Source organism: Echinops telfairi, unplaced genomic scaffold, assembly GCF_000313985.2.
Source record: "Echinops telfairi isolate 266 unplaced genomic scaffold, ASM31398v2 ScPeMD7_7412;HRSCAF=8450, whole genome shotgun sequence".
In the NCBI taxonomy this organism is placed as follows: Eukaryota; Metazoa; Chordata; class Mammalia; order Afrosoricida; family Tenrecidae; genus Echinops; species Echinops telfairi.
The window spans coordinates 6,247,788-6,272,480 of NW_022111312.1; the positions used below are offsets into that span (position 1 = coordinate 6,247,788).

The 24,693-nt window shown below is 37.0% G+C and overlaps 1 protein-coding gene across 1 annotated transcript in view; it reads right to left on the reverse strand.

Moving 5' to 3' along the window:
* Positions 1-23,980, reverse strand: part of MED13L (mediator complex subunit 13L) — a 229,361-nt gene extending 205,381 nt beyond the window's left edge. Inside the window, exons 1-2 of the mRNA XM_045296704.1 lie at positions 23,976-23,980; positions 22,834-23,126 (exon numbers count right to left, since the gene is read on the reverse strand). Coding sequence (XP_045152639.1) covers positions 22,834-23,126; positions 23,976-23,980 — 298 coding nt within the window. The remainder of the gene's footprint in view (positions 1-22,833; positions 23,127-23,975) is intronic.
* Between the last annotated feature and the right edge of the window lie 713 nt (positions 23,981-24,693).

A 24,693-nucleotide genomic window follows, 5' to 3' on the forward strand; every position in this document is an offset into this window, starting at 1 on the left:
CAGAAGCTGAAGGTCTAATAGTATAAATTACTCTTAAAAAAAAAAAAGTTGCTCATTGTGGTCATTGAAAAGGTCTAGAAATGATGTCTGACTAGTAGCGACAAGACTGTGAACCTCTGTGAACAGATGTGGTCTCTAAGTGCCATGCCCCCCAACCTGAAGGATCCAGAATTCCACCTGGGCAAAGTGGCTGATTCCTAATCTGGACCAGGAAATGTTCAGAGCAAGCCTGGAACGTCATGTACCCAAAAAGTAAGATGCTGATGATGAAGGGCACATAAATAGGACCCAGAAGCCACTTTGAACAGGCCTCTACCAGCCAGGAAAAGGAACATTTAAACATTTAGAAAGATAATGATGGTCACAGACTGAGATCACAATATGCTTAAATCCATAAGTCCATAATAATATTAAACAATAAAAGTTCACAAAGTCATCTTGGAAAAATAATTGACTAACACTTCACAAGGTAAAATTAATGTGCCTCTCTCTTTGGAATGTTTCTTCACATCCATTTGTATCAATTTGCCATCAACAATAATTCAAATAATAGCTAACAATTCTAATCATAGAAGATAGGGGCAAAGCTAACTCAAAGTATTCTGTGTAAAGAGTAAAGCACCAGGAAGAAAAATGAAGTGGTGTTACATGATCAAAAGTATGATTTTAAAAATGAAAATGTAAACCAAAATGTTATCACATATAAACATGTAATCTTCATCTCTGTGTGTGTGGGGGGGGGGGGGTGAAATCAAAAATGGATCTAAAAAAAAAAATGGACCTAACACAAGATTGATCAATGATTATGGTGAGTGCTTAGGGCCTAGCAGTTTTTAAAATTCCCAACATTATTAGATACCCATTAGCAGTGGACTTTAAATATGCCCAGTGTGTTAAAAGGAAGTAGGCCTTCCGATTCCTGGGGAAGAATTAGAAACCAAGAAGACACAGCTCATATGTTCCACATCCTTTAAAATCTACTTAGAGGAAATATTTTTTCAAATTGTCCCCAGAAAAATCACAAACAATACGGGTTTGTTCCTTATCAAGGTTTTATGCTTAAAAATGATTATTAGTACAACTATGCCACATTGTCTATCTCTGGCCTTTTCAGATGCCTCATCCAGGTAACCCATAACCACTGCACACACTTTGAAGAAACTGTGCTCTTAAGCCAATTTAAATACTCCCAGCCACCTATCACCTCCCAGCCCCATGCTTGTCCTCTCTGGTTCTCTCTTACTATTATTCATTGTTTCCTCCCAACTGTTGAGGAAGGGGTCAAACAACTATTAGGGCACAATCTCCTACCTGCCACAGAGATTTGTTCCAGACCTGTTTATAGGTCTCCCAAAGCCAAAATCAAAACAAGATGATACTTCCGCAAATGATATAGAGCCCACGAGTTGTGGTAAACCCAGATGATTTCCAGTTGGCCCTACCATAATCTAGACTCTTCATTCGATTAAGATTTAAACATGGTTTAACCAAAAGTAGGTTTCTTCCTAAAATACACTTCTAAAGACACTAAACAAGTAGTCATCCCCTCTTCTCCCTTGCCCTACTCTCTTAAACTACTCTCATGTCATGGTCAGTGAATTGCCACAAACTAAACAAGCTGAATGGAAATAATCTGAGACAAATTCACTTGTCCTCCCTCCCCCCTTGCAACTTATACAGGACATGAGATAGGGCATTTGGGGAAGGAGCAGAGGGAAGTCAAGCAGATTTAGTCTATAGAATGCATCTCTTAAGTAACGTTGGTTAGCAGAGTAACCTTGAAATGAATTCCAATCACCGTAATAGCACATTGCCTAAGACTACATTCATAGGATCACAATCTTCGGTGAAATCATTTCAGGAAAGCGTCTAAGTTAGACTGTACATCTGGCCCTTCAGCTATACACAAGTGAAGCTGCTTTGAAGTGCTGCCACATTTACATTCCTAAAGGGAAGCAGAAAAGCCAAATGAAAAAATGGAATGAATATATTATTCCCTCTCCCAATTCCTTCAGAGAGCATTTAATAAATGGACGTTGAATGAACTACCCTATTTCATGGAATACACATCAAATATCCTAAAATTTCCTTTTAATACCTCCTTCAATATTAGAAACCGCCCAAAGCCAACAGTCACAGATCGAATTGTGTCCTTCCCAAAACACGTCTCAACCTGGTGAGGCCATGATTCCCAGTGGTTAATGAAGCATGATTATTTTCTCATTAGGGGCTTTCAAACAAAAGTTCAATCAAAACAGTGGCTTCCCAGGGGATCCGCTAGGCCAGTTCAATTCAAGGCAGAGAGATCATCTGAGAAGGTTATGGTGCCCGTTTCGGAGGGATTCCAAGAGAATAACCTTGACAAATGTTTTGCAAAGGACATGGTTGATTGGAGGGAGAGGGGGTCGTATTGTAGGAGTTTAAGAAAGTAAAAATAACATTGGTAAGTAAAAGGATGGGAGAGCTGTACTAAGGAACATCCACCCTAAAGCCCTGATCTTGCCCCTTCCGACTTCTATTTATTCCCAAAATTCAAAGGACATTTTAAAAGAATACAATTTTAGGCCCTTAAGCTAATTTGGTAAAAATTAAGTAACTCGGAAATCTTTGAAGACAGAGAAGAAACATCACCTTTAAAAGTACAAAGGCCTAGACAGGGACTATGTTGAGAAACAATAGCTTAACATTTTGATGCTTTTAAGAAAGGTTACTTATTGTGATATATTCCTAAAAAGACTAAACTAACATGAGGACAGCAATGTAGTCATCTAATAATTACCTATCAAAACCACACAAAAGGTAAGCTTTATCAAATGTTTACTAAATTAAGCATACAGAACATTTTCTCTGAGAAAGCCAAATCTACCAAATAACCATTTTATATCACTGTAATTAGAACGCAGTGTTTATAAATAACACCCTTGGAGAAGCCCATGGGAAATTAAGTTGCTAATTGTTTATAATGATGATGATTAACTCAATTTTTACAAATGCTTCAAAATTAATACCATCATTATTTTTCTATTTGAAGAAGGGTTAACTCAAGAACAATAGATTCTCTCATGTGAAATGACCAAAACTCTGACACCACAGAATGCAGTATCACAATTTTCTTTGGGTTGTTTTTTTTCCAAGAGTATCCTATGACTGTACTTATTATCAAGTTGTTCTTTCTGCAAGAAAGATTTTTTTAAGCCAAATAATTACAGTTAAATGTGCTCAACAAATACAGTGCATATGGAGCAGCTTAAATTAATGTTTCACTAGCCTAAAATAGTAAGTTCATCAAGCCTGCACTTGACATAAAAGGAAAGAAATGTGAACATGGAGCTGCTTCCAATTCACAGTGACCCTACCAGACAAGAGAACTGTCCCATAGGGTCTCCAAGGTTCTAATTGTAAAGAAGCAGACTATCTGGTGCTTCTGCTGGGAAGGTGACGGATTCAGAACATCAAGCTTACTGGTTAGCATCTGAGTACTTGAGCACAGCACCAACAGGGCTATTTTGCTGTTCCGCTAATCCCCCATAAGTAAATAAACAGCATCTTAACTTACAGGCTAAGGTAAAACACATGTATAGAAAACAAAATCAAGTGTGTGTGACCCTAGCAATCAAATTACACAAAACAGTAGGCTTAAAATATTTTATCAAGAGCATCAAGTGATTCCTAAAAGTTTATGTAGGCCTAATAGACAACAAAACTATACCAGAAGGGGTGACGAGAAAATTATACTACACATTATCCTCGTTCTCCTGAAACTAAACATCCCAGGACCATCTCGGAAAGAGGGCAAGAATGTGCAAGGCAACTCCTTGACATGTTCCCATTAGATCAAGTAGGCTGTCATTGGAGACGTTGCTATGGTGATCAGAGGTGGCAGATCTACAGAAAAAGCAACTACTCTTGTCATTATAGTTGCTATACTAGCATCTAAAATAAAATGCAATGCTGGAAAAAGTCCATTTAGGAATAAAGTAGAAATATATAAGTATAATTTGCACAGCCTGACGAATATGAACAATTTAGACTCAAGTTCCCAGTCCTTTCTATGAACCTGGCAGGTTTTCCTTTCCTACCAAACTCTCTTCCAGAAGACCGATAGGAAGCAGGGCAGGGAAGGAGGCAGGGATGAAGGGGAGGATGGAAAGACCTCCCAACGATCTAAAAATAAGGCAGGAGATTTTTAACCTCCCATGAGCAAAATTGTGATTTATTCTGCCAAATTCCTAAATCCGATGTTTCTGACTTGCCTACACCTAAAGACCATGACACCAAATGAGAGAACCATTTATTTCAAGAGGTACATTTTTAGGAGAGTTGTTTCGTTTTCATTTAGGAAAACTGCCAAGAAACACGTTCTGATCTCTATGCTCATCAGTCCAGTATTTAAAGTTCATACCTAACAAACAAAATATTATCTCCATCTCATATAAATTGCCCTTACACACACACACCTTGAAACAGAAAGGGGGGGGGGGACAAAACAGAACAATGAGCCATCTTTAAAAAGTGTAAATTTAATCACACTGTAAATAAGTGAAGAATCCCTGGCTTATGTAAACAACTTCAGTGGATACAAAGTTCTAAAACACCTTTTTGTTTTTAATTGATAGAGTAGGTTAAATAACAACAAAATACAATCTCCTCTTGCCAATATGCTGTAGTCATGGGAACAACAACAAAGAAACTACACTGTGTCTTGGACCATCTGACTCACCTTATTATGCAATATTTCAGTTTTCCGAATCAAGAGCCATTTAATGAAACTGGAAGTACTTACCAAGAAACTCTCTCTTCCAGTAGACTATCAAAAATTTTTTAAAACTTGTACGTTTCAGAGTTCCAATTTCAAAGGAATGAGGCTACATTCGATATTTTCAAAATACAAATAAACAATACAAAATCAGATTTGCAATGCTATATTTACAGTCAGCCCAAATGTGGATGAAAATATGTCACAAAAAAATAACTTACTCTAATTTATCAAATGGCAGTAGTGCTGCATTACTTTCAGAAAGGGGGGAAAGGAGGGTCCACAATGATCTTTGCTGCATTTTAATATAGACCTATGATTTTATTGGACTGGTAAACTAACTTCAGGTCACCTTATTTGAAAATATAAACCTACCAATCTGGCCCCACACAAGTACTATCAAATAATACGTGGAGATCTGCTTCCCCCAAAACAGCAATTGAAACCCCTACAGAATATAACTCTACTCTGATACACAGGGTTAGTTGCCAGGGGTTGGGTTGACTCAGTGGCAATTGGTTTTAATATGTTCAATAACCACCTCAATTTTACAAATTACCTAATCTGCAAAAAAAATCTCAGGATATCATCATATAGTCTTACGTTGACAGAAACTTTTTTTTTAATGCTCAGGAAAAGGTGGGAAGGAGATGAAAAAAATGTTATTTTTCTTTCACTTATGATGAATATATTAGCATATTTTAACAAATGTTTGTGCTTCTCTCCATCACCAAAGGAAGTAGACTAAATGATATTAAACACTTCTTGTAAGTGAGCACTCCCTAATATCTTTCCTTCCGAAGTGACAAAGCATTATTACAGGCATTTTTCCCCTCAGAAGTGGTGGAGAAATCTGTCGCCACATAGTCCACGTAACATGCAAACACTTTGCCGCGCTCATTGTCAAAGGGATAAAGCCAAGGAAGTCTTTCTTTCAGAGCCTGGTTCCTATCTACCTATGTCTCTGGTCTCGACCACTCACTCTCCACTTTACCACTCCTCCAGCCTCTACCATGGGCACTGTCTTTCCCCTCTTCAATCACATATCCACTACACGCTGAACCCAAAGCTTACTTGATTTCAATCCAATTCAATTCAATTTCTCCTGTCATAGTGCACTATGAATGAAAACCCAACACGCTGGGATCCTACCACCTCATTTTCAACCCTACAATGTCCAGCACAGTATTTACAAAAGTAAAATTGTTTAATGTATGTTTAATGGATAAACATGGGTCCAACTCATTTCCCTACCCTTGAGCTGATTAATTTTAAGGAAAATAAATTAAAACTCTCCTCTCACATGAAGTTCAATATTGAAGGATCAAAAACCAGGTGGGATTAAAAACATACAAATCACATTTTTACTGGCCCTCGTTGAATCTCACGCCAAGAATGATACAGAATAATAGTCTCCTTACCACCACTTAACACATTGTTGCCCCCATCAATCCTCTGAACTGTTCATTCCCATAATTCTCTGACACTCAAGAGATGCTCTGGAATGGTGGGAATGTCTTAGCTCAGTAGTCAAGGTCCTCGTGTTCTGATTTACATGATCCTTGCAAGCTCACTTCTTCCTCCTCTTCCTTCCTTTTACCACACCCTCTCAACAGCCAGGATGACATTCTATCCATCACTTAGACTACTCTTCTGTGTCTCTGCTTTTATTTTTTATTCTTACTAGACAGTATTTTCTTCCCCTGCTCCTGAAGCAATACATTGCCCTCAACTTTTCAAAATGCCTTTTAAAATGTCACTTAATCTACTCATTCCACAGTCATGAAGTGATTCCAATTCATAGCAACCTTATATGGAGTTTCTGAGGCTTTGTAAATTTTTTATGGGCGCAGATGACCCTCGTCTTTCTTCCTTGGAGTGAGTGGTGGGTTTAAACCACACTGATCTTGCAGTGAGCACACTGCCCCATAGAATGCTCTGGCATGAAGTCTTTATAGGAGCAAAATCATCAGGTCTTTCTCTGAGGAGAAGTTGGATGGATTTGAATCTTTGGTTGGTTGCCAAGCAATTAACTATTGCCCTACTAGGGAAGACACCTTACTTCCTCTCAAAAGTTTGAGGACTCCCTCTATCTCCTCCTCAAAATCCCCGAGTGCACTATGTCAACCTCTATCAGAGATCTCACAGTATGAGCAAACGGTACATTGTTATATATAGCCACCACTCTCACTAGCATCCAAGCACCTCCAAGACTCACCTTTTGACTTAGGAAAGAGGTGCGCAGAGAGATGCTTCTGGAGCAGGTTCTCATCCTGTCGGTTGTGACCCTTTGGCGGGTCTAAGGACCCTTTCACAGGGTTCGCCCGATTCATCACAGTAGTAAAATGACAGTTATGAAGTAGCAACGGAAATAATGTTATGGTTAGGGGGTCACCACAACATGAGGAACTGTGTTAAAGGGTCGTGGCATTAGGAAGGCTGAGAACCACTGTTCTGGAGGAAGCTATATAAGCAGCTGGGAACAAAGAAACTATGGCAATAGTTGCTCAAGAACACCAAGAGCTCACTGGTGATGTAAATATGAGGAAACAACTTGTGAAAAGTCATTTGACTGACCAATATAAGAGCCACGCAGCCTGTCCCATACTAACTGCTCCCTCCCATTAATGTAAGGGATACATTAATGTATTGGTGGTTTGGGAGATGATGATTGTGGCAAACACTAACATACCACCACGGTGTTTCAGTCAACAGTGAACTCTGACAAAGCTGTATCTAACTAGCAGAAAATCTGCAACCAATGTGTAAAACCACCCCAGACGAATACATGGCAGCTAAATGGAAACGTTTGGCCAAAGTCCACTGTCATCTACTGAAAAGGAAAAGGCTTTGGTACTCTGACTTTTTTTTTCAATTATGATAGTTTGGAAAGACTTTCCCTTTAGTTTGATAGAACATTAACTGGAGACTCTAAGTCAGTGTGTTGAAATGTCTGCTCTCACCATATTGAAATCATGACTGCCCATGAAAGGCAGCATGACATGAACATGACTCAGAGGTTACTTGTGGGCTACAATCCACCAGGGTGAAGATAACAACCTGTATGTTAATGAAGACAAGCTTATATAAGCAATTGTATTATGGTTCTAAGAGCAAAGCATGGAAAAAACACTTGCTTCATCTTGGGGGAAATAAGCTAATTGTTCAAAACTTAATATACAATCTTTGACACTCCAGCAAGAAGATGATTATGGAAAAGACAAAACCCTCCCTTATGAGAATATTTAGCATACTGCATTTTAACTGTTTACTTATGCATTATTCTACAAAAAGCTAAAACTCTGAGAGAGCATGAGTTGAATTGTCTACTTCACCAGTGAATAAATGCCTGCTACATTGCACGTTACCTGACCCATATTCAAAGTACAGTAATACATGAAGACTGACCGATCAAAAAGACACATCCAGAGTGAAGAGCCCATTGGAGCCTGCAAACACCCCAAGAATGGTTAAAATACGATTCTCCAAATTCAAGTGTTCATCGTCTCTAGAGAAAATGAATTTTCAATTTCAAGATCTTCTGGAGCACTGACTATCCCTCCCAGTCAGAGCACAGTGCCAAGTACCAAACAAATGTTTCTTCAAATGAATTCTGCACTTTCCCCTGCTTCCTAGGGTAAGTAACATAGAGGTTATATAATCAACTCTTTAATTAGGCTTTTGAAATTAAGTAGTGAAAAGATTGAAACATACCATAGCTACTCGAGTATAGCCGACCCGAATATCAGCCGAGGCTCTTAATTTTACCACAAAAACTGCACTAAAAATATACTGAAAAACTTGGCTTATACACGGTAAAAGAAAACAGTACGATAGTTACTATACTCTCTCTGTACCTATTCTCATGAGTGTTCAATAACCTTAATCTAACTCCAAAAGTAGAATAATCTCTTTAAATCTAGTACTTAATACAATAGGAAAGTACTGGGCCTAAATCAAAGTCAGATAACTTTTTACTCAGATCAAAACAGAAAATGTATGACTCTTGCAATTCCAACAATTATAATTATGTCAACCAGCCAACAGTTACAACAAAAACATGCTTTTTATATCCAACTTAACTTTACACTTACTCTGAAATTCACAGTTCAGTACTCTGTGTACTTTCTGGCATTTTCCAGAAATTCAGTCTCCAGAAAAAGAGTTCCCTATGCAGTAAACCAGCACTTCTTTTATGACATTAAGGTCAGACTTTTGAGAGAAATAATACTCAAAAGGATTCTTTCTTCAAGCTCCCATTTCATCTCCACGTAACCCAAGAAGAAATCTGTCATTTCAATATAGTACTATCAGCATATACGCAGCATGTAAGACAATCAGCAAAATGATCTAGTGCTGGTTTTCCCACAGAATAACTGCCTTTCGAATCCAGTGGGAATGTAAATATTCCTCCCTAGGTTTCAGAAATCTGAAGCCCAAGAAGGGAACAGTAAAGAGTTTTTCAATTTAAAAAAACACAAACGACAGATTAAAACCTAAATAAATGCAACAGAAAATTTCAGTGGCTATTAAGGTAAAAAGGCAATTCCACAGATAGTTTTAGTCAGTTCAGAAGCATTTTGGAAGTAGACAGAATATCAATAATATAACAACAAGCTTTTAAATTTCTCTTTCTACATATAATTGAACTTATTTTAAATTTTCAAGGAAAATAAAATAAGCTGCCTACTCATAAATATGAAGAATTAACTTTAATATTTATAGGATTCGTGTTTATCTACCATATTTAAAGAAAAAAAACAACAACTCACCGCCATCTAGTCAGTTCCAACTCACAGCGAGACAAGGAAAAACTGTGCCTGTGGGTTTCTGAGACTAACTCATTTTAAAGGAGGAGGAAACCTGTCTTTGTACATCTGGATGTTACAAACGGCTGACCTTGTGGTAAGCAGCCCTACTACGCATAACCATTACACCACACCACCAGGGCTCCTATCTACTACATTAAAAAATAAGAATTAGTAAACCATTACAGCAATTGTCAGGCACTTTTAGTAGCGTGCCGACATTATAACACAACTACTTAGGGAGAAGAATTTTAATATTTTAACATTATAAATTCAAAAAGGAGAAGATCATTAATTCAAGAGAAAATAATGACTTCTACATCCATTCCCTTCACTTCATGAATCTTTCCATGAATTTTAGGAATTCTTTCAAGTGACCCTGATTGAAATCCCTGAATAACTATCAAGACAAACTTCCAGAAGCATTCTATTATTCAACTCAGACCAGTATAATTCTTTTAATGATTTTAAATTTATAGCCTTTCTAAGGCAAAATTATTCTGAGCATAAAAAGCTAACTGAACGAAAATTCTGTTTCTAGATCAGTTAAATATTTAAATGTCTAGAGTCAGAATTCCAGAAAAGTGGGTTTTTTAAAATTATTTTATTGGGGGCTCATACAATTCTCATCACAATCTCCAGAAAAGTTTTTATCACATTTTGTATAGCTGCCAAATAGCTTCTAGAGTGAATTAGTAAGAAATATCTGTAATACCCACCTAAATTAAGCACTGAAATTATGTTAATCCATTAATAAACTGATGAACCTTTTCATAAAGTATATGTCAGATAATCATGAAATCAAACTCCCATAATCATCTACAGCACTGTCCCAATTAATCTTTATTCTAAATTCTTATTTTATTTTCAAGAGACAACTCTGAAAAAAAAAGGAGAGAGACAACCCTGAACTCATTATATACACAGTAGACTTTTGGATCCCACTCCTCTCAGCAGGCCATCTAAAGCTATACTGGGTTTAAAGGGAGAGAGGCCCTGATAGTGTAGTTATTGGTTACTCATTGGTTGGTAGTTCAAAACCAGAAGCTCTGCGGGAGAAAGAATGGGTGTTCTATTGCCAAAAACAGTTACAGTCTTGGCAATCCACAGGGGGTCGCTATGAGTCAGCACTGACTGGATGGAAGTGAGTTTGTTTGGTCTGGTAAACAAGCACAGGTTCTTTGCTTTGATAAACCTAGACTGGCAGGAGTTAAACTGAAAAGTCTACATACCTGAGCATTAACCACGTAAGTTAAGAGGACCAGAGGTAATTTGGGGGCACATTACTTGTGTGAAGACCAAAAAGTTGACAAACTGCTCTGTGGTTCTACTATTTAAATGAAGCTTTCCAACTAACAAACCACTGAACCCAAAGTTATTAGTTTGCAGTCCCTCTAGTGTTCAACTAATTAAATTAACAGTCTCAAAATGGTGATGGCTACCATTTATTTCCTAACTACTAGTCCTGTTCTACATGTCACATAAGAAATAATAATATATTAAATAAACACAAAGTATAAAAACGTATCAGCAGAATCCTAAATTTTCTGTACATCATCCAGTTTAAGATTCAAAAAGAAACAGCAAAGCCCAAACTCCTTTCTACCGACAGACTGATGATAAAGCACCTAGCACAGAGCCCAGCTCATAAAAAAATCAACTATAAATATTTGGTTATTGTTTGGCTCCTAGTTTCCAACATATAACTATTTCACATCATCATTCATGTCTAGTTTACTGCTATTATAAAATTAGGTACAATATGCATAAATAAAAACTTTCTGCAAATAAAGACCAAATGTGGAAATGGAAGTAGGTTTCTTGTGGCATAAAACATGAATTTGGGGTGAGTATTCCTGTTAAGGAGTCCCTGGGTGGTGCAGATGGTTAAGCACTGGACTACTGGCCAGAGGTTGTCTGTTCAAACCCACTTGGAACCTCCTTGGTAGAAAGCACTGGTGATTTGCTTCCAAGAGGCCAGAGCATTGAAAATCCTAAGGAACAATTCTACTCTGCTCACACTGAGTCACCACGAGTCGGAAATGACTGGACAGCAAATAGCAGTAACAAAAATCCTTTTCAATAAAATATTTTTACTCATTCTATATATGTGATACTTTATGTAAAAGCTAATCATTACTCTGACCAAGGGCTAAGTACAGTGCATCAAATACTGACTGCAATTTTTTTCAGGAGATAGACAGCAATCCTATCTAAAACAATACTGGTCATAGTTTGACTTTTTATTATAAAATCTCTTAGGAGAAAGGACATAAGTATTATTAATAATCCGTACACCACCAGTATCAGAAATCAGTCAGCTTTAGGGGATCATGTTTCTAAACCAAATACCCATAGATAACTACTACTACACGGTAATGTCCAGTAGAAAGATTTCAAATTGTATCTACAGGTAGAAGTATGACCAAAGAATAAACTATAAAATCACATCGTTATTTAGCATATAAATTCATATAGGTTTTAATATTTCAACAGAAAAGCTCATTAAAGCAAAAACGTGACTATGAAATGCATTCATTTATACAGCATTTTAAATCTCTATCAACTTTTCATACTCACTTCAGGAGCGGCATCAGAAAAACCAGACTGTAATCCTCATACCACAGATAAGAAAAAAAGGTGAGTATATTTGGATGACGACACAGATCAGCAAAACAGGCATGGTTTGAACAGCCAATTCTTTATTTTAGTTTATTTGCCACACTTATCTTATGGCCTCTAACTCTCCTACAGTAAAAGACAACAAAAGAATGACAAATTTCTTCCTGGCCTCTGTTCCATCTTAAGATATGTGAAGGTGAAGGGGACAGAGTAATCCACGATCCATGACCTATACTTCTGCTGAATGCCAGCTGAGCTAAGGTCACAAATGGAAAAAGAATGATCGATGGCTCCTGGCCAAGATGGTCTGATTCACTAATGATGGAAGGATTCTGCAATCATCCTCTGGGAGATACAGCTGCGTTCCACGTGCCGCCAAATCAAAATTTCAACTTATGTTGGAAATCTAGAAGTGCAGGGTTGTAAACTCTCACGCTCATAGACACACACACACGCACACACACACACCACCTTGGAGGGGATTGAACAACTTTGTCTATTAAAATATCTATTCAAAGTATAAATATTAAACTTGCCGTCTTAAATATTTAGAAAGCCAGCAGATCCAACAGGCTGTCTTCATAATGATAGAACAAAAGATGAACACGGACACTAAAAATGTTTCTAAGTCATACGCTATCTCATTTTATCTTGTAGTCAATAACCATGAGAAGCTGAAAAGCTAGTCATTGACTCCAGCTTTCAAGGTGAGAAATAGAAAGCTCAATGAAAGCTATCTGTCAACTTGATTCTGTAGTGAAACATTCAGGACTTTCTCAGATGCCTCAGCCAAGCAATCTTACCTAATCATTTCTATGTAGCAATATCAATGCTAGTGTTGGACTGGAAATTTTAAAGCATATGTAGGACAGCAAAGGTCATTCAATCCATGATGTATTTATAAATTAACAAGGCTTATCACACAATATCATTAAGCATTTTTACCCTCCCCTGCCCAAAGAAATAGTATTCTTCCACAGCCATCTGTTCCATAGGACAATTAAAACTCAAGCTTTTTGCTAACTGCCCAAAATATGTGCTATCTATAACCTGATAAAAAATAATGTAGGACCGCTTGGTGTAATTTAATTATGAGATGATATGATATATAGTATTAACTCCCAATTAATAATACATTTTTTTAAAAAACAATCGATGGGAAACCAATTTTACTAAAACATTTTCTCAGTTTTAAAAAATTACAGCTTTAAGAAATTACAAAACATTAAAGATATCACTATCTCGTCATTGTGCAGAAAACAAAAATCAATGCATCAAGAAAATCTTTCAAATGGAGTCACATACGTTCCTGAAAACCGTCTCCAAACATAACGGCATGTTTTCCGATGTGATCCAGGATGCAGGGGTGCTTAGGCGTGTGTAATGAGGCTAGATTGGTAGCCTTTACCCTACTTCTCTGCTAGAGACATCCATTTGCTCAGTAATTTGTTTGACAAGGATGTACCAGGCACTTTATCAGTCCTGGAATTACAATGGGAGCAAAGGTCAGATACAGCCCTGCACCAGGCAGTTTGGCCTCTTTTGGTGAGCTTCCCACCTAGTCCTATAAAAAACCTCCAATACCTGTTAAGGACCAAACTCCTCAGCCTAGTGGTGCAAGCTCATCACCTTTCTACCAAATAAACATTTTCAAAGAATCTCGGTGGCGTAGGGAGCCACATACTAGGCTGCTAACCACCAAGTACGCATTTTGAAAACAATGTTGCTTGCATCTTTCAAATCTTCTTCCGTAGACATCCCAAACTTTCCTACTTTATGTTCCCACATGTGGCACATATCCAAATTCCACTCATCTTTTAAGGCTCAGCTCAAGTATCACCTCTTTATCAAAGTTTTTCCTCCTACCATACAACTCCAATAATTACCCGCTTAGGGCACAACAGTTTGAAACTACCAGTCTTCCGTGGGAGAAAGACAGGCTTCCTATTTAAGTAAGGGAGTTACAGTCATGAAAACCAACAGGAGTGTTTCTACTCTGTCCTACCGGGTGGCTAAGGGTCAGAACTGACTCGAGGGTTTTCAGTGGTGGGGGGTTATTTTGAGGACACATTACTCTCTGCCCTGTAACAATGCTCCCTTAGAAGGCGTCAACTTCTGAATAGCGGAGGATGTTCCTAACTTACTTCTGTATTCTACACAGCACATATCAGAGTGTTGACTCAGTCAACAGCTATTGAAAAATAACATAAACGGACACCATTCTAACTATAAAAAATCATTTAACAGTGACAACAGTTCACAGTCGGGAAAATCAAGAATAGTTACAGAACCTCTTCTCATAGATTATTTGTTACTATTTTATACACTACTATAAATTTAAATGTGTGGCCAACTGCGCTGAATCAGGCCTTACCCCAGGGCAACCCATGGGGGAGTTTTAGACCTGAACGCCCCTTAGCACATTTCCCCAGCAATGCCGGGAACCACACATAGATCTGGACTAATCACTGATGTTGCTCCATTAAGTCATTTTCCCCAGTAAAATAGGATGTACTTATTGGGGATGGGTCAGCAAATCTGTTTAATTGAGGGCTCTGGCTACCTGAGTTCTGGTTAATGAAGCTTGTACTGTAGAGAGGAGGATAAGTGCCTCAGCCACATGTTCTACTCAAATCAAGAGCCCTTCTTTGTTAGCACTCTTAATGAAACCAATCGTGGCTTAACACAAATTCTCTGTAATAGGAGTCCTTGTCAACAAATGCTGTTTCCTCCCTCAACAATCAGGGTCATGGGTAATTTGTCCACAATAAGCCAATCATTTGCACAAGTCAAGTAATTCATAAAAACACAAATTTACTACAAGAATTTGAGAGCAAGCTAGTCACAGAGCATTAGTAATGCTCCAGGTACTATGCTCTTTGATTGCCAATACACAACAAGGAGAGTGTGTCTCCATGCATAAGAACAGACAATGTGCTCATTAGGCATTTGCATCTTCTCACAAGCACACCAGCAAACTTTCTTAGGCAGCAGCAACCACCAAAATTTATGAATGTAACTGAAAAAATTGAGGTTCTTGATTGATGTCTACAGATCACTTTTTAAACTACGAGTCTCTTACCAGAAACTTAAATTGGGCACTAAAATTTTTCTTTTACTTTAAATCTACTTCACTGTGAATGAATAAATTAAATTAATACAGCTTCTTACAAATAATAAACACTAAAATAGCTTACACTTCGGCAAGATTACCTCTGAAAAGGTAAAATAATTTTATTAAACAGATTCACACTTCCCCCTTTTGAAAAGTCATCATTCTATAAGTATTTACATTCTTTCTACTTGTGTAAATGTCAGCCTTATAAAATATTAGAATCCAGTTAGAAGGAATTGTCCCCAGCCCATTAAAAGCCATAAAAAGATGAAATATTTTAAAGGAAGATCTTTCACGTCTGATAATTAAGCAGGAGGAATCATTTACTAATGATAAACACATAAGTGTGAACACACTAACCTTCACTGCATAGTTTTATACACACAATCTTTTCCACACAAAGACACTTCTTTGTCACCCAATTTTTATCTTATATTCTCTCTCTCTCTCTCTCTCTAAACAAGCTAGTTCTGCTGCATGATTAACTGCAAACTGCAGGGTGTTATTCCACAATACCCTGGCAACCAGCTCATATTCAGTTACACTATCGCAGCACCAAAAAGGGAAAAAAAGAACTAATTGTATGATCATGTGGATATTGTAGAAGCCCTTTAGTTCAGTCCTAGATGGGCCTCAAGAGGATAATGCTTATTCTGTTGAACTCACTGCCAAATCACAATATGAAAGAGCCAGGATGAAAACAAGGCCCAATTATACAAAGAGTGCATTTTATCAATGTCGGGTTTATAAGAAATAGGTATGTGGCCCAGTACTTGTGGAAAATTGTTCAAAAATATTTACATAGATGGAGCTTTAAAGGAAATTATCCAACACTTACTAGCCATAATGATATTCACTGAGAATCTCTTCAGGTAGAATCAGGCCTGCAGCTCAGCAATGAAACACTTAAAGCCACAGACACCAATTCTTGGATTCTTTCCACAAAATTTCTTTAGAATTGCAATTGATCTCTTAAAGGAGCCAGCCCCTGTGGCACTCCGATAAAAGCACTCAGATGCTCACCCTACTCCTTGGGGTAAAAAATATGGCAATCTGCTTCTGTAAAGATTTGCAACCTTGGGAAACCCTATGGGGCAGTTACAGTGTGCCCTTTAGGGTCAGGATGACTCAATGGTAGTGAATTTGGGTTTCGTTAATTGATCTTTTAAGAAATTAAAAATCTAGGTGCAATTGCTACCAATAAAATGTTTTTAAGGGAATGCAAACTCTTAGTTCCTAGTGATACTCATGACTGAGTATATGAAGTTCCACTTTCCACTTGTATATCCATTACAAAACAGAACAAACCATCCAGAAATATTCTTTCAAACAATCATTCATCAAATTAAGCACAAATGACAAATAACACACTGCTTTCAAGTTGCTTCTAGCTCATAGTGACCAGAGAGCCTAAGATTTCCAAGGGTATAAATCTTTACAGTAACACTTAGCCTCATCTTTCTCCTGCAGAACAGCTGGTGGGTTTGAACCACCTTGTGGTTCGAAGTCCAAAGTTTCCTCGACAGAGTCAAGGCTACTAAATTAAGCACAGAGATCAATGAATTGGGTAGGCTATCATATTCCAATCAAACCTAGGGATCATGCAACCTAGATTAAAGGTGGCCTCAGCAACTACTTCCTGTTTCACCCAAAAGCTATCCCATTCTTTAATACATTTCTGATTTTTCAAAGTCTGGCTCTATGATAAGAGATCTCTAAAAGGAAGAGGACAATTATCTCTAAGGACAATGCAATGCATTTATCTTGATAAGATGCTTTATAAAAGCAAAAATTTGTGGCATTCATGTCAGTTTTTAATACAAGTTTTATTTATTTTACTATCAGTTTTACCCACTCAGTTCAGAGGATCTAGATTAAATGAATGAGCTGAAACTATTGGGATCGAAATTTACCAACAGTCATAGAAAATATCTAAAGCCAAAAAAGTCAAGCCCTCTGTCTCAAATTATGCAAGCTGGTATTCTTTCTGTAAATATAGAAAAGTGAATTTGATGTAAATATAGCACTGCGATAGTTATGTGAGCTTTATTTAAATGGGTCTGATACAGTGAGTCAAATCATTTTATATGGCACAGTCAAATAATTTCAAAGTATGTTACAGTTCAAGATATATATAGCTTTGAAACAAACATTGGTTTCAATTTCAAAAGATAAAAATATGTGTTTTCTGTTCCCCTGTTGCTAGTGACATGACTGTAAATCATAACGGCTCCAGTGTCCTTCTGAGTGTGCTAAATCTGACAGTAGAAAAGGGAGAGGACTCTCATGACCGATGAACCATAGGATCCAGTCCCCAAACCTTTCTTCCAAAGCACCCATTGGACTGCAGAGGGTGTCACTGTTTGTTTCGCCTACAACGTTAAATACTCTAAATCAGTAAGATCAAGCAGTCAGTTTAAAACATCAGCAAAGAAATCTGCTTATAAAGCAAAGGGTGTTCTTCATATATTTAATTTTTCTTCTCAAGCCTAGTTCAATTTAATGTTCAAACATACTACTATAATTTCTTTATTGAATTATTTAGGCCTTTAAATTCGAATAATAGCTGTTCTACAATTTTCCACATTCAGTTTCTTACATATCACCCTCCCTGAACAAGTGAGAAAACAAAGAAAAAGTCTTATTAGATAAAGAAATGGTTAACACCTTTATGTACAAAATTTTCTAAAGCTTGAAGTTTTCTATTTAAAGGGAGGAATCAAATATGGTGACCCTTAGAATTACTACAGTAAATATTTCTATCAGTCACAATTTAGTCATCACTGAAACTAATTATATTCATTACACTGGTGTCACAGTGATTACGCATTGGGCTAGAAGTTCGAAACCATCAATCTCGCTGCGAAGGAAAGATGAAGCTTTGTACTGTAAACACTGCAGTCTTGGAAACCCACATGGCAGTACTACTCTGTCCTGTAGGGTCGCCATGAGTCAGAATTGACTCGTTGGCAGTGAGTTTTGGAAATCAATTATAAAGCAAGCTAAGTTTCTCTAGTTTCAGGTAAATTTTCAACTCTATTTGTTCCACAGATGACTCATAGACCTTAACAATAAGGATTTTTACTCAAGACTTATTTTCCATAAGTAGGTGACTTTTTATAAAACTAGGCTACAGTGCCCACATCTATCAATAAACCTCCACCCACACACAAACACAAAAATCAAATTAGATTTTCCCCTAAAGCAACAATCTTTAAATTCTAATTTTTCACCAATTGTTTAATTTTCATATCATTGAAAAATAAGCCTTTCACTTGCTATTTCACCACTATCTCAGTTTAAATATCTCATTTTTCATAGAAAAACCTAATTACATGGTTCAGTAAGCTGCCTGTGGTAACACATCATTTTTATTTACATTCAAAAGTTAGACTTTAGGATGGTCTCTCAATTTCAAGCACACTGAGTTTAACAATCCCATCTAGTTTGTTATATTTGTTTCTATTCTTTATATGAAAGAATTCTGAAGTCATTATGTTCTTACTGAGATTTTACAATATGGATTTCTTTCTAAAGTCATAATAAGTATTTAATTTTCCTTCTTAAGGATATAATTATCTTTAAAATCTAACATTTCAGTACATATATATTAGAATCATTTAGATAATCATCACACAATGAAACCTACTATTTTATAGCTTTGGCAAAATAATTCTCTCTAAACCAAAATACAGGAAACTAGTAAGTAGTGGAAGTATGAAAAGAATCACCAAAAAATATTATATACCAAAAGCCTTGAAGCATTTAGATCCCAGTGGCATCAACTTTAGAAACTATTTAGAGTCAGCCACCTTTTCCCACTAGATGCATGTTTTCCCTAAAAGTGGTGTCTCATGAAATTAATTACCCACTGCCATTTGAGTTCATGGAATCTCAGAGTAAGTGACCCTACAGGACAGAGTAGAATCATTCCCTACGAGTTTCTGAGCCTGGAAGTCTTCACAGTGGCACAGCCTTGTCTTTCACCCAGAGTCGCTAGTGGGCTTAACTGCTGACAGGTGGTTAGCAATCCACGGCTTAACCCAATGTGCCATCAGAGTTCCTTGAAATACATACTACAAATCTGGAATGCTGCCAAAGTATGTAAGCCGCCTGTTTTTAAAATCACCAGCATTTTACACTTACATTTAAACAAATCCAAATAATAAAAAATAATTCCTTCTCAACTTAATGATTTCCTATCAATCAGAAATTGGCCAATGACAATGAAAAAATATACAAAAACAGGCTGAAAGCAAGTCAGTGACTGAATTCCCACCGGGGAGATATGGGGTGGGGGGGGTGTGTGTGTGTAATTTCAAGATGATTGATATTTTACCCAAAGAAAATGAATTTTATATTTATAGCAGTTGTTTCTTTATGTTGATTATTATTATTGTGCCTTTCACTGGAGAATTTTTTTAAAAGAAAACAAAAAAGCTCACTGTTTTGATTCTGACACATAATGACCCTACAGGGCAGGGTACAACTGCCCCTTGGGTTTCTTAGACCTATAGGTCGCAACCCCTTTGGGAGTCAAACGACCCTTTCAGAGGGGTCGCCCAATTCAGAACAGCAGCAAAATTATGATGATGAAGTAGCAACGAAAATAATTTTATGGTTAGGGGGGTCACCACAACATAAGGTACTGTATGAAAGGGTGGCAGCATTAGAAAGGTTGAGAAGCACTGTACTAGTGGTTTCAAACTGCTGACCTTGTGGTTAGCAGCCCAATGCATAACCATTACACCGTCAGGGCTCCTCAGAGGTTTAAATTATTGGTTTAAATTATTTTGTTTCATTGTTTCATTGAAGGATAACCAGAAATCAAGCACCTAGTAAGTGTTCAGATTGTAAGATTCACAGTACCATATCCCTAAATATTTTATTGTCTTGATTTTTTAAAATTCAGTCTCGATTCTTTTTAGTAATTAAAAAAAATTGGAAGCTGTCCCTTCTCAGAGTTTGGCTTTGTTACTTTAATTTTCCTTGGTTAGATCTTCAGTATATTTTTCATCCTTTCTCCTCTCTCCTACCTTCCACCTTTCCTGTGACTTATTTAAACTGCTGCCTTCATTTGATCTTTTCACAGCTTTTATAGAAGCTGATAGTTCAGGAAGTCTGTTGTTTTTTAAATAGACTCAAAATTAGCTTTTCCCTCAAACCACTGAGTAAAAAATTGTTGGAGAAAGTTATTCCGAATCTCTAAGTCTCACCCCAAAGTTAATTAATAATTAGAAAGGGGGAAAGACATACACTGGACAAACACTGGAAGACACTATTCTACCTACATGTTCATCGTCACTGTCCTCTGTGTCATCAATACTGGGTCAAACTGACAGGACCTGCCACGACTCATTATTCTTGTCAAAGGTGTTTGATTTTAATGTAATCATGAGGAAACAAGAGGACATGGCCAGAATCCCAGGCAGTTTTCAGGACAACTGAACTGTTTCGTTCCAATAATGTCAACATCATTGAATGACAAAAAAAAAAAGAGAGCGAGAGAGACAGACATGCAACTTTGGGAATGCTCTAAATTAGAGGAGACTGACGAGGCAGGACATTTCAACGTAGTTTTGAATCATGGCAACCCCTATGTGCAGAGTAGAGGCACTCCGGAGGGTTTTCAAAGGCCTAGCCTTTGAGGAACAGATCATCAGGCTTTTCTTCTGAGGACCCACTTGGGCGGATGTGAGCCTTCAACCTGTAGTGCAAACTAAGTAGTCTGGCATTTAACAGCTCACACCAGTCAGGGACTCCTTGGTAAACTAAGAAAGTCAATTTAGTGTGCTACACTAATCTCTAAAATTCAAGAAGAAAACATGGAAAAGCATTTACTAAAGCCAAAAAAGTAATACAATAAATAAGAAATGCCTATACATTAATAATCTTTTTATACGAGATCAGTGTACTTTTAAAAAAAACGAGGTCATTATGTAATGATCAGCATTTCCAAATGTAAATAAATGTTAATCATAAACTAAACAGAAGTGTTCACACCTTGATTTAGAATAAAACCACATACTACAGTACTATGGTCATCTTGTTCATTACTGCTAGCTTAATATCTCTGATTAATGTATTATCTCTGTCTCGATTCCAATTTCCTCATCCTTGCTTTAGTGTAATCTGTCATATGACCCGCCATCTCAGCTTCAAAGTCCTCTCTATTTCATTCAAGTCCTAAGCTCCAGACCAGTTTACTTGTCCTAAAACTCAGGTGATGACTCCAAGCCTTTATCCAAGGTCCTTTCATTTGTACATAAACATCCAACACTAAAAATCTGCTTTAGACTATGGGGTTTGGACCCTTTATCCTCGTCATTTCATGGCTCTGTTTTTTCTAATTTTCTAATTAAGCTGTGTTATTTCTGTAATTCTAAAACATAATTTAAGAAGTCAATCTTGCCTTAATTCTCCCCCCAACCAAAAAAGAACTTAAAACATTAATGAATCTTCATATGAAAACAGCTATGTTGTTAGGTATGTGGAGACACTTTTATACAACCACCGATTGACCAGTAAAGTAAACTCAGGGACCCAGAGTAAATTCTTGTATCTATCAACTAAGTACTCTAAAAAATCCTGGGGAAAAGGTTTCCAGTTGAACAAATGGACCACAAGGTAAACAGCTCAACTGGTCCACCGTGATTTACTGCCCTCTGGCTGTGGAGGCAGGAGATATCACAGATAAGAAAGGAAGACAGGAAGGTAGGAAAGCAGGAAGGAAGGTAGGGGAAAAATGGCTGCAAAGAAAAGCAAGAAAGGTGTCAGGTAGAATTTTATACATAACCCCTTAGACATGTAGAAATTTTTAAAACATCGACTAACGGGCATTACAAAGAGCATCTGAAAATCATCAATCACTAGTTAACAAAATAAAGAGAAGTTTGGAGAAAATAAAAGCTGGCTTTGGAGATTCAGTCAAAAAAGTTAAAATTCTAACCAAAGAATAAAACTTGCATTAGAAAAATTCCATAGCATACTAGATAGAAACAGGTAAAAGGCAAAAGTTTTTACAAGAAAAAGTAAAATTTCCACCAGTCAATATATCAGTTTCCAGATATCAGATGCAAAATTGAGGCAACAGTGGGGCAAATTTTCTGAATCACTTAAATTAATCACATAATTACATAAAATCCAGGCATTTTCAAGGTAAAACTTGTTATGCCCCAAACAGCCTGCATCCTTCGTATTACCCATTCTTCAAAATATCACCGTGTTATTTCCACACAACAGGAGCTGGCTAAGAAAAAATTATGTTCACAGTACTGTGCCTCGCTCATGATTCACAATTCCTTACCATTTAAAAAACGGTAATGCCCAGCCTTACTTTCTACACCACAGACCAAGCACAACAGGCTAGGGAATTTGAAAGAACTGGATGTGGGGTGAGGGTGAGGGTGAGGTGAGCCAATTCAACAAGTGGGCTTTTTCTTTTCAACAACTGCCTTAACCTTTCGGGAATTTTTCATTATTCAAAAGCACACAATGCAAACAATTTTGTAAGAAAAATACAAAACACTTACCCTGGAGCTCATGATGTATTACACCCACTAGGTTGGGTTCGTCACCCCACCAGAATATCCATAACTCTTTGCAACCTGGTTTGACATCACGACGCCATACACACAGCAAGTTGGCTTGCAGGCAGCGGATGAAACTTAACAGGATTGGGTCATCCTGGGCTGGGGCTGAAATGATGGGTCCACAGTCCCCATGCCCTCCAAAATTGTACCTACGCCATTTGATTCCCGTGAGTTCAGCCTGAAAAAAGGACAAGAAAGTGGAATTGTTTTGATAATTATCTCTAATCACAACTCTAAAGAAGCATATTGGTTACAGCAAACATTTACATTGAACTTCTCTTAAGATCCCTCCCAATGAAGCATGTGTGACTCTCCTCTCTGAATTTTGAAGGGAGGGTGGGGGGGGTGACGTGGCAGAATGTTAATTTTTTTCTACATGGCACTTTATATTAAATACCAAAACAAAACACGTAAATAATCATTTCATACTGAATCACTTTATTTACCTAAACCTTTATTTCCTGTAATGTCCTGTCACAAATCTATTTATCATACGATGATTCATTATTGGAGTTATAAATTTTACTCAGAAACCAGGTAAAATAGAGTAAGCTTGCAGGATTAAAATGAAATCACTTCTTTCAGAGGATTTCCTCAATTTCTTTCCATCCAGAAGCTACATTTTAAGTCATTTTTATTCAGAGGAGCAGTTACCATGCAGTGACATGATGCCTCATCATGAATGCCAAAAGGGTATTTATGTAGAAGCTACTAATAAAACCAAGGCAGAGTCATCAGGAATTTATTTATATTATTTAACATGTAACAGACAGAAAAACCTTGTTTCTTTAACAATTCCCTAATGCCATTTGGGTTTTTGTTTAAGCACATTTTAAAACATGGAAACTTTAACAAGACGCGTTAGAAAACAGGCACTTTTATCTGTATTCTATGGTGCACATTTGTGTTTAAGATTCCTTAAAACTGGGGTTAAGGAATGAAACTTCAAAGATGTTTCAACACAAATAAAAGCAGAAGTCCTAAGCTAAGTAGCTGTAAAGAATGAGTTCAAAACTGATAGCAAAATATCATTCTAACCCAAACAGTACATGTTTCCCCTTGTATATTCATTCAGTTCTTACTCCATCTCCTTCCTCCCACCAAACCAATCATTTTCGTCAGCCCGCTGTTTGTTAAAAAGCAAGTATCATGGGGTGGGGGGGGTACTATTTCTCAGTAACACAACTAAAAGCAATATAAAGCACTAAAACAATCAATCACTACAAAGAAGGCATTGAAGAAAAGAATTTCACCTTTCCTCAATGTTGAAGAAAATAATGCCTTCCTTCCAAAACTGGCTAAGAAAATAGTAATATCCAAACTAAAACTGTCTAAAATGGTCACTGATTCTTCCCAATGAGACATGTAAACATCTTCAGTGAAGAGTCTCAGTAAAAGCTAGCATAGTGTTGGCATAAATTAGACTTTCATTTTGCCACTTGCTTTACTCTGATTATCAAAGTAAATCACCTACAAGACAAGCAGAATCATACCAGAAATAATTATTTTCCATAATCCCACCAGAGATAATAACTAGAAATATATTTCTTGTTCTGTTATGCTTTCGGAGTACATGTATATTTTAAGTAAGAACTACACACTGTATGGTGTTAGTTCTGATTTTTCATTTATGTTTTTGTACATTACTAAATATTCTTCAAAAACAATTTTAAATGTTTGCATATAAGTCTACCTATTGTTTGAAGAAAACATAATAACCATCCCACAACAACTGGACAATCGTCCAATTTCCTCATTATGATAACTACGATCACTGGTAAATATCCATGAGCACTGTTA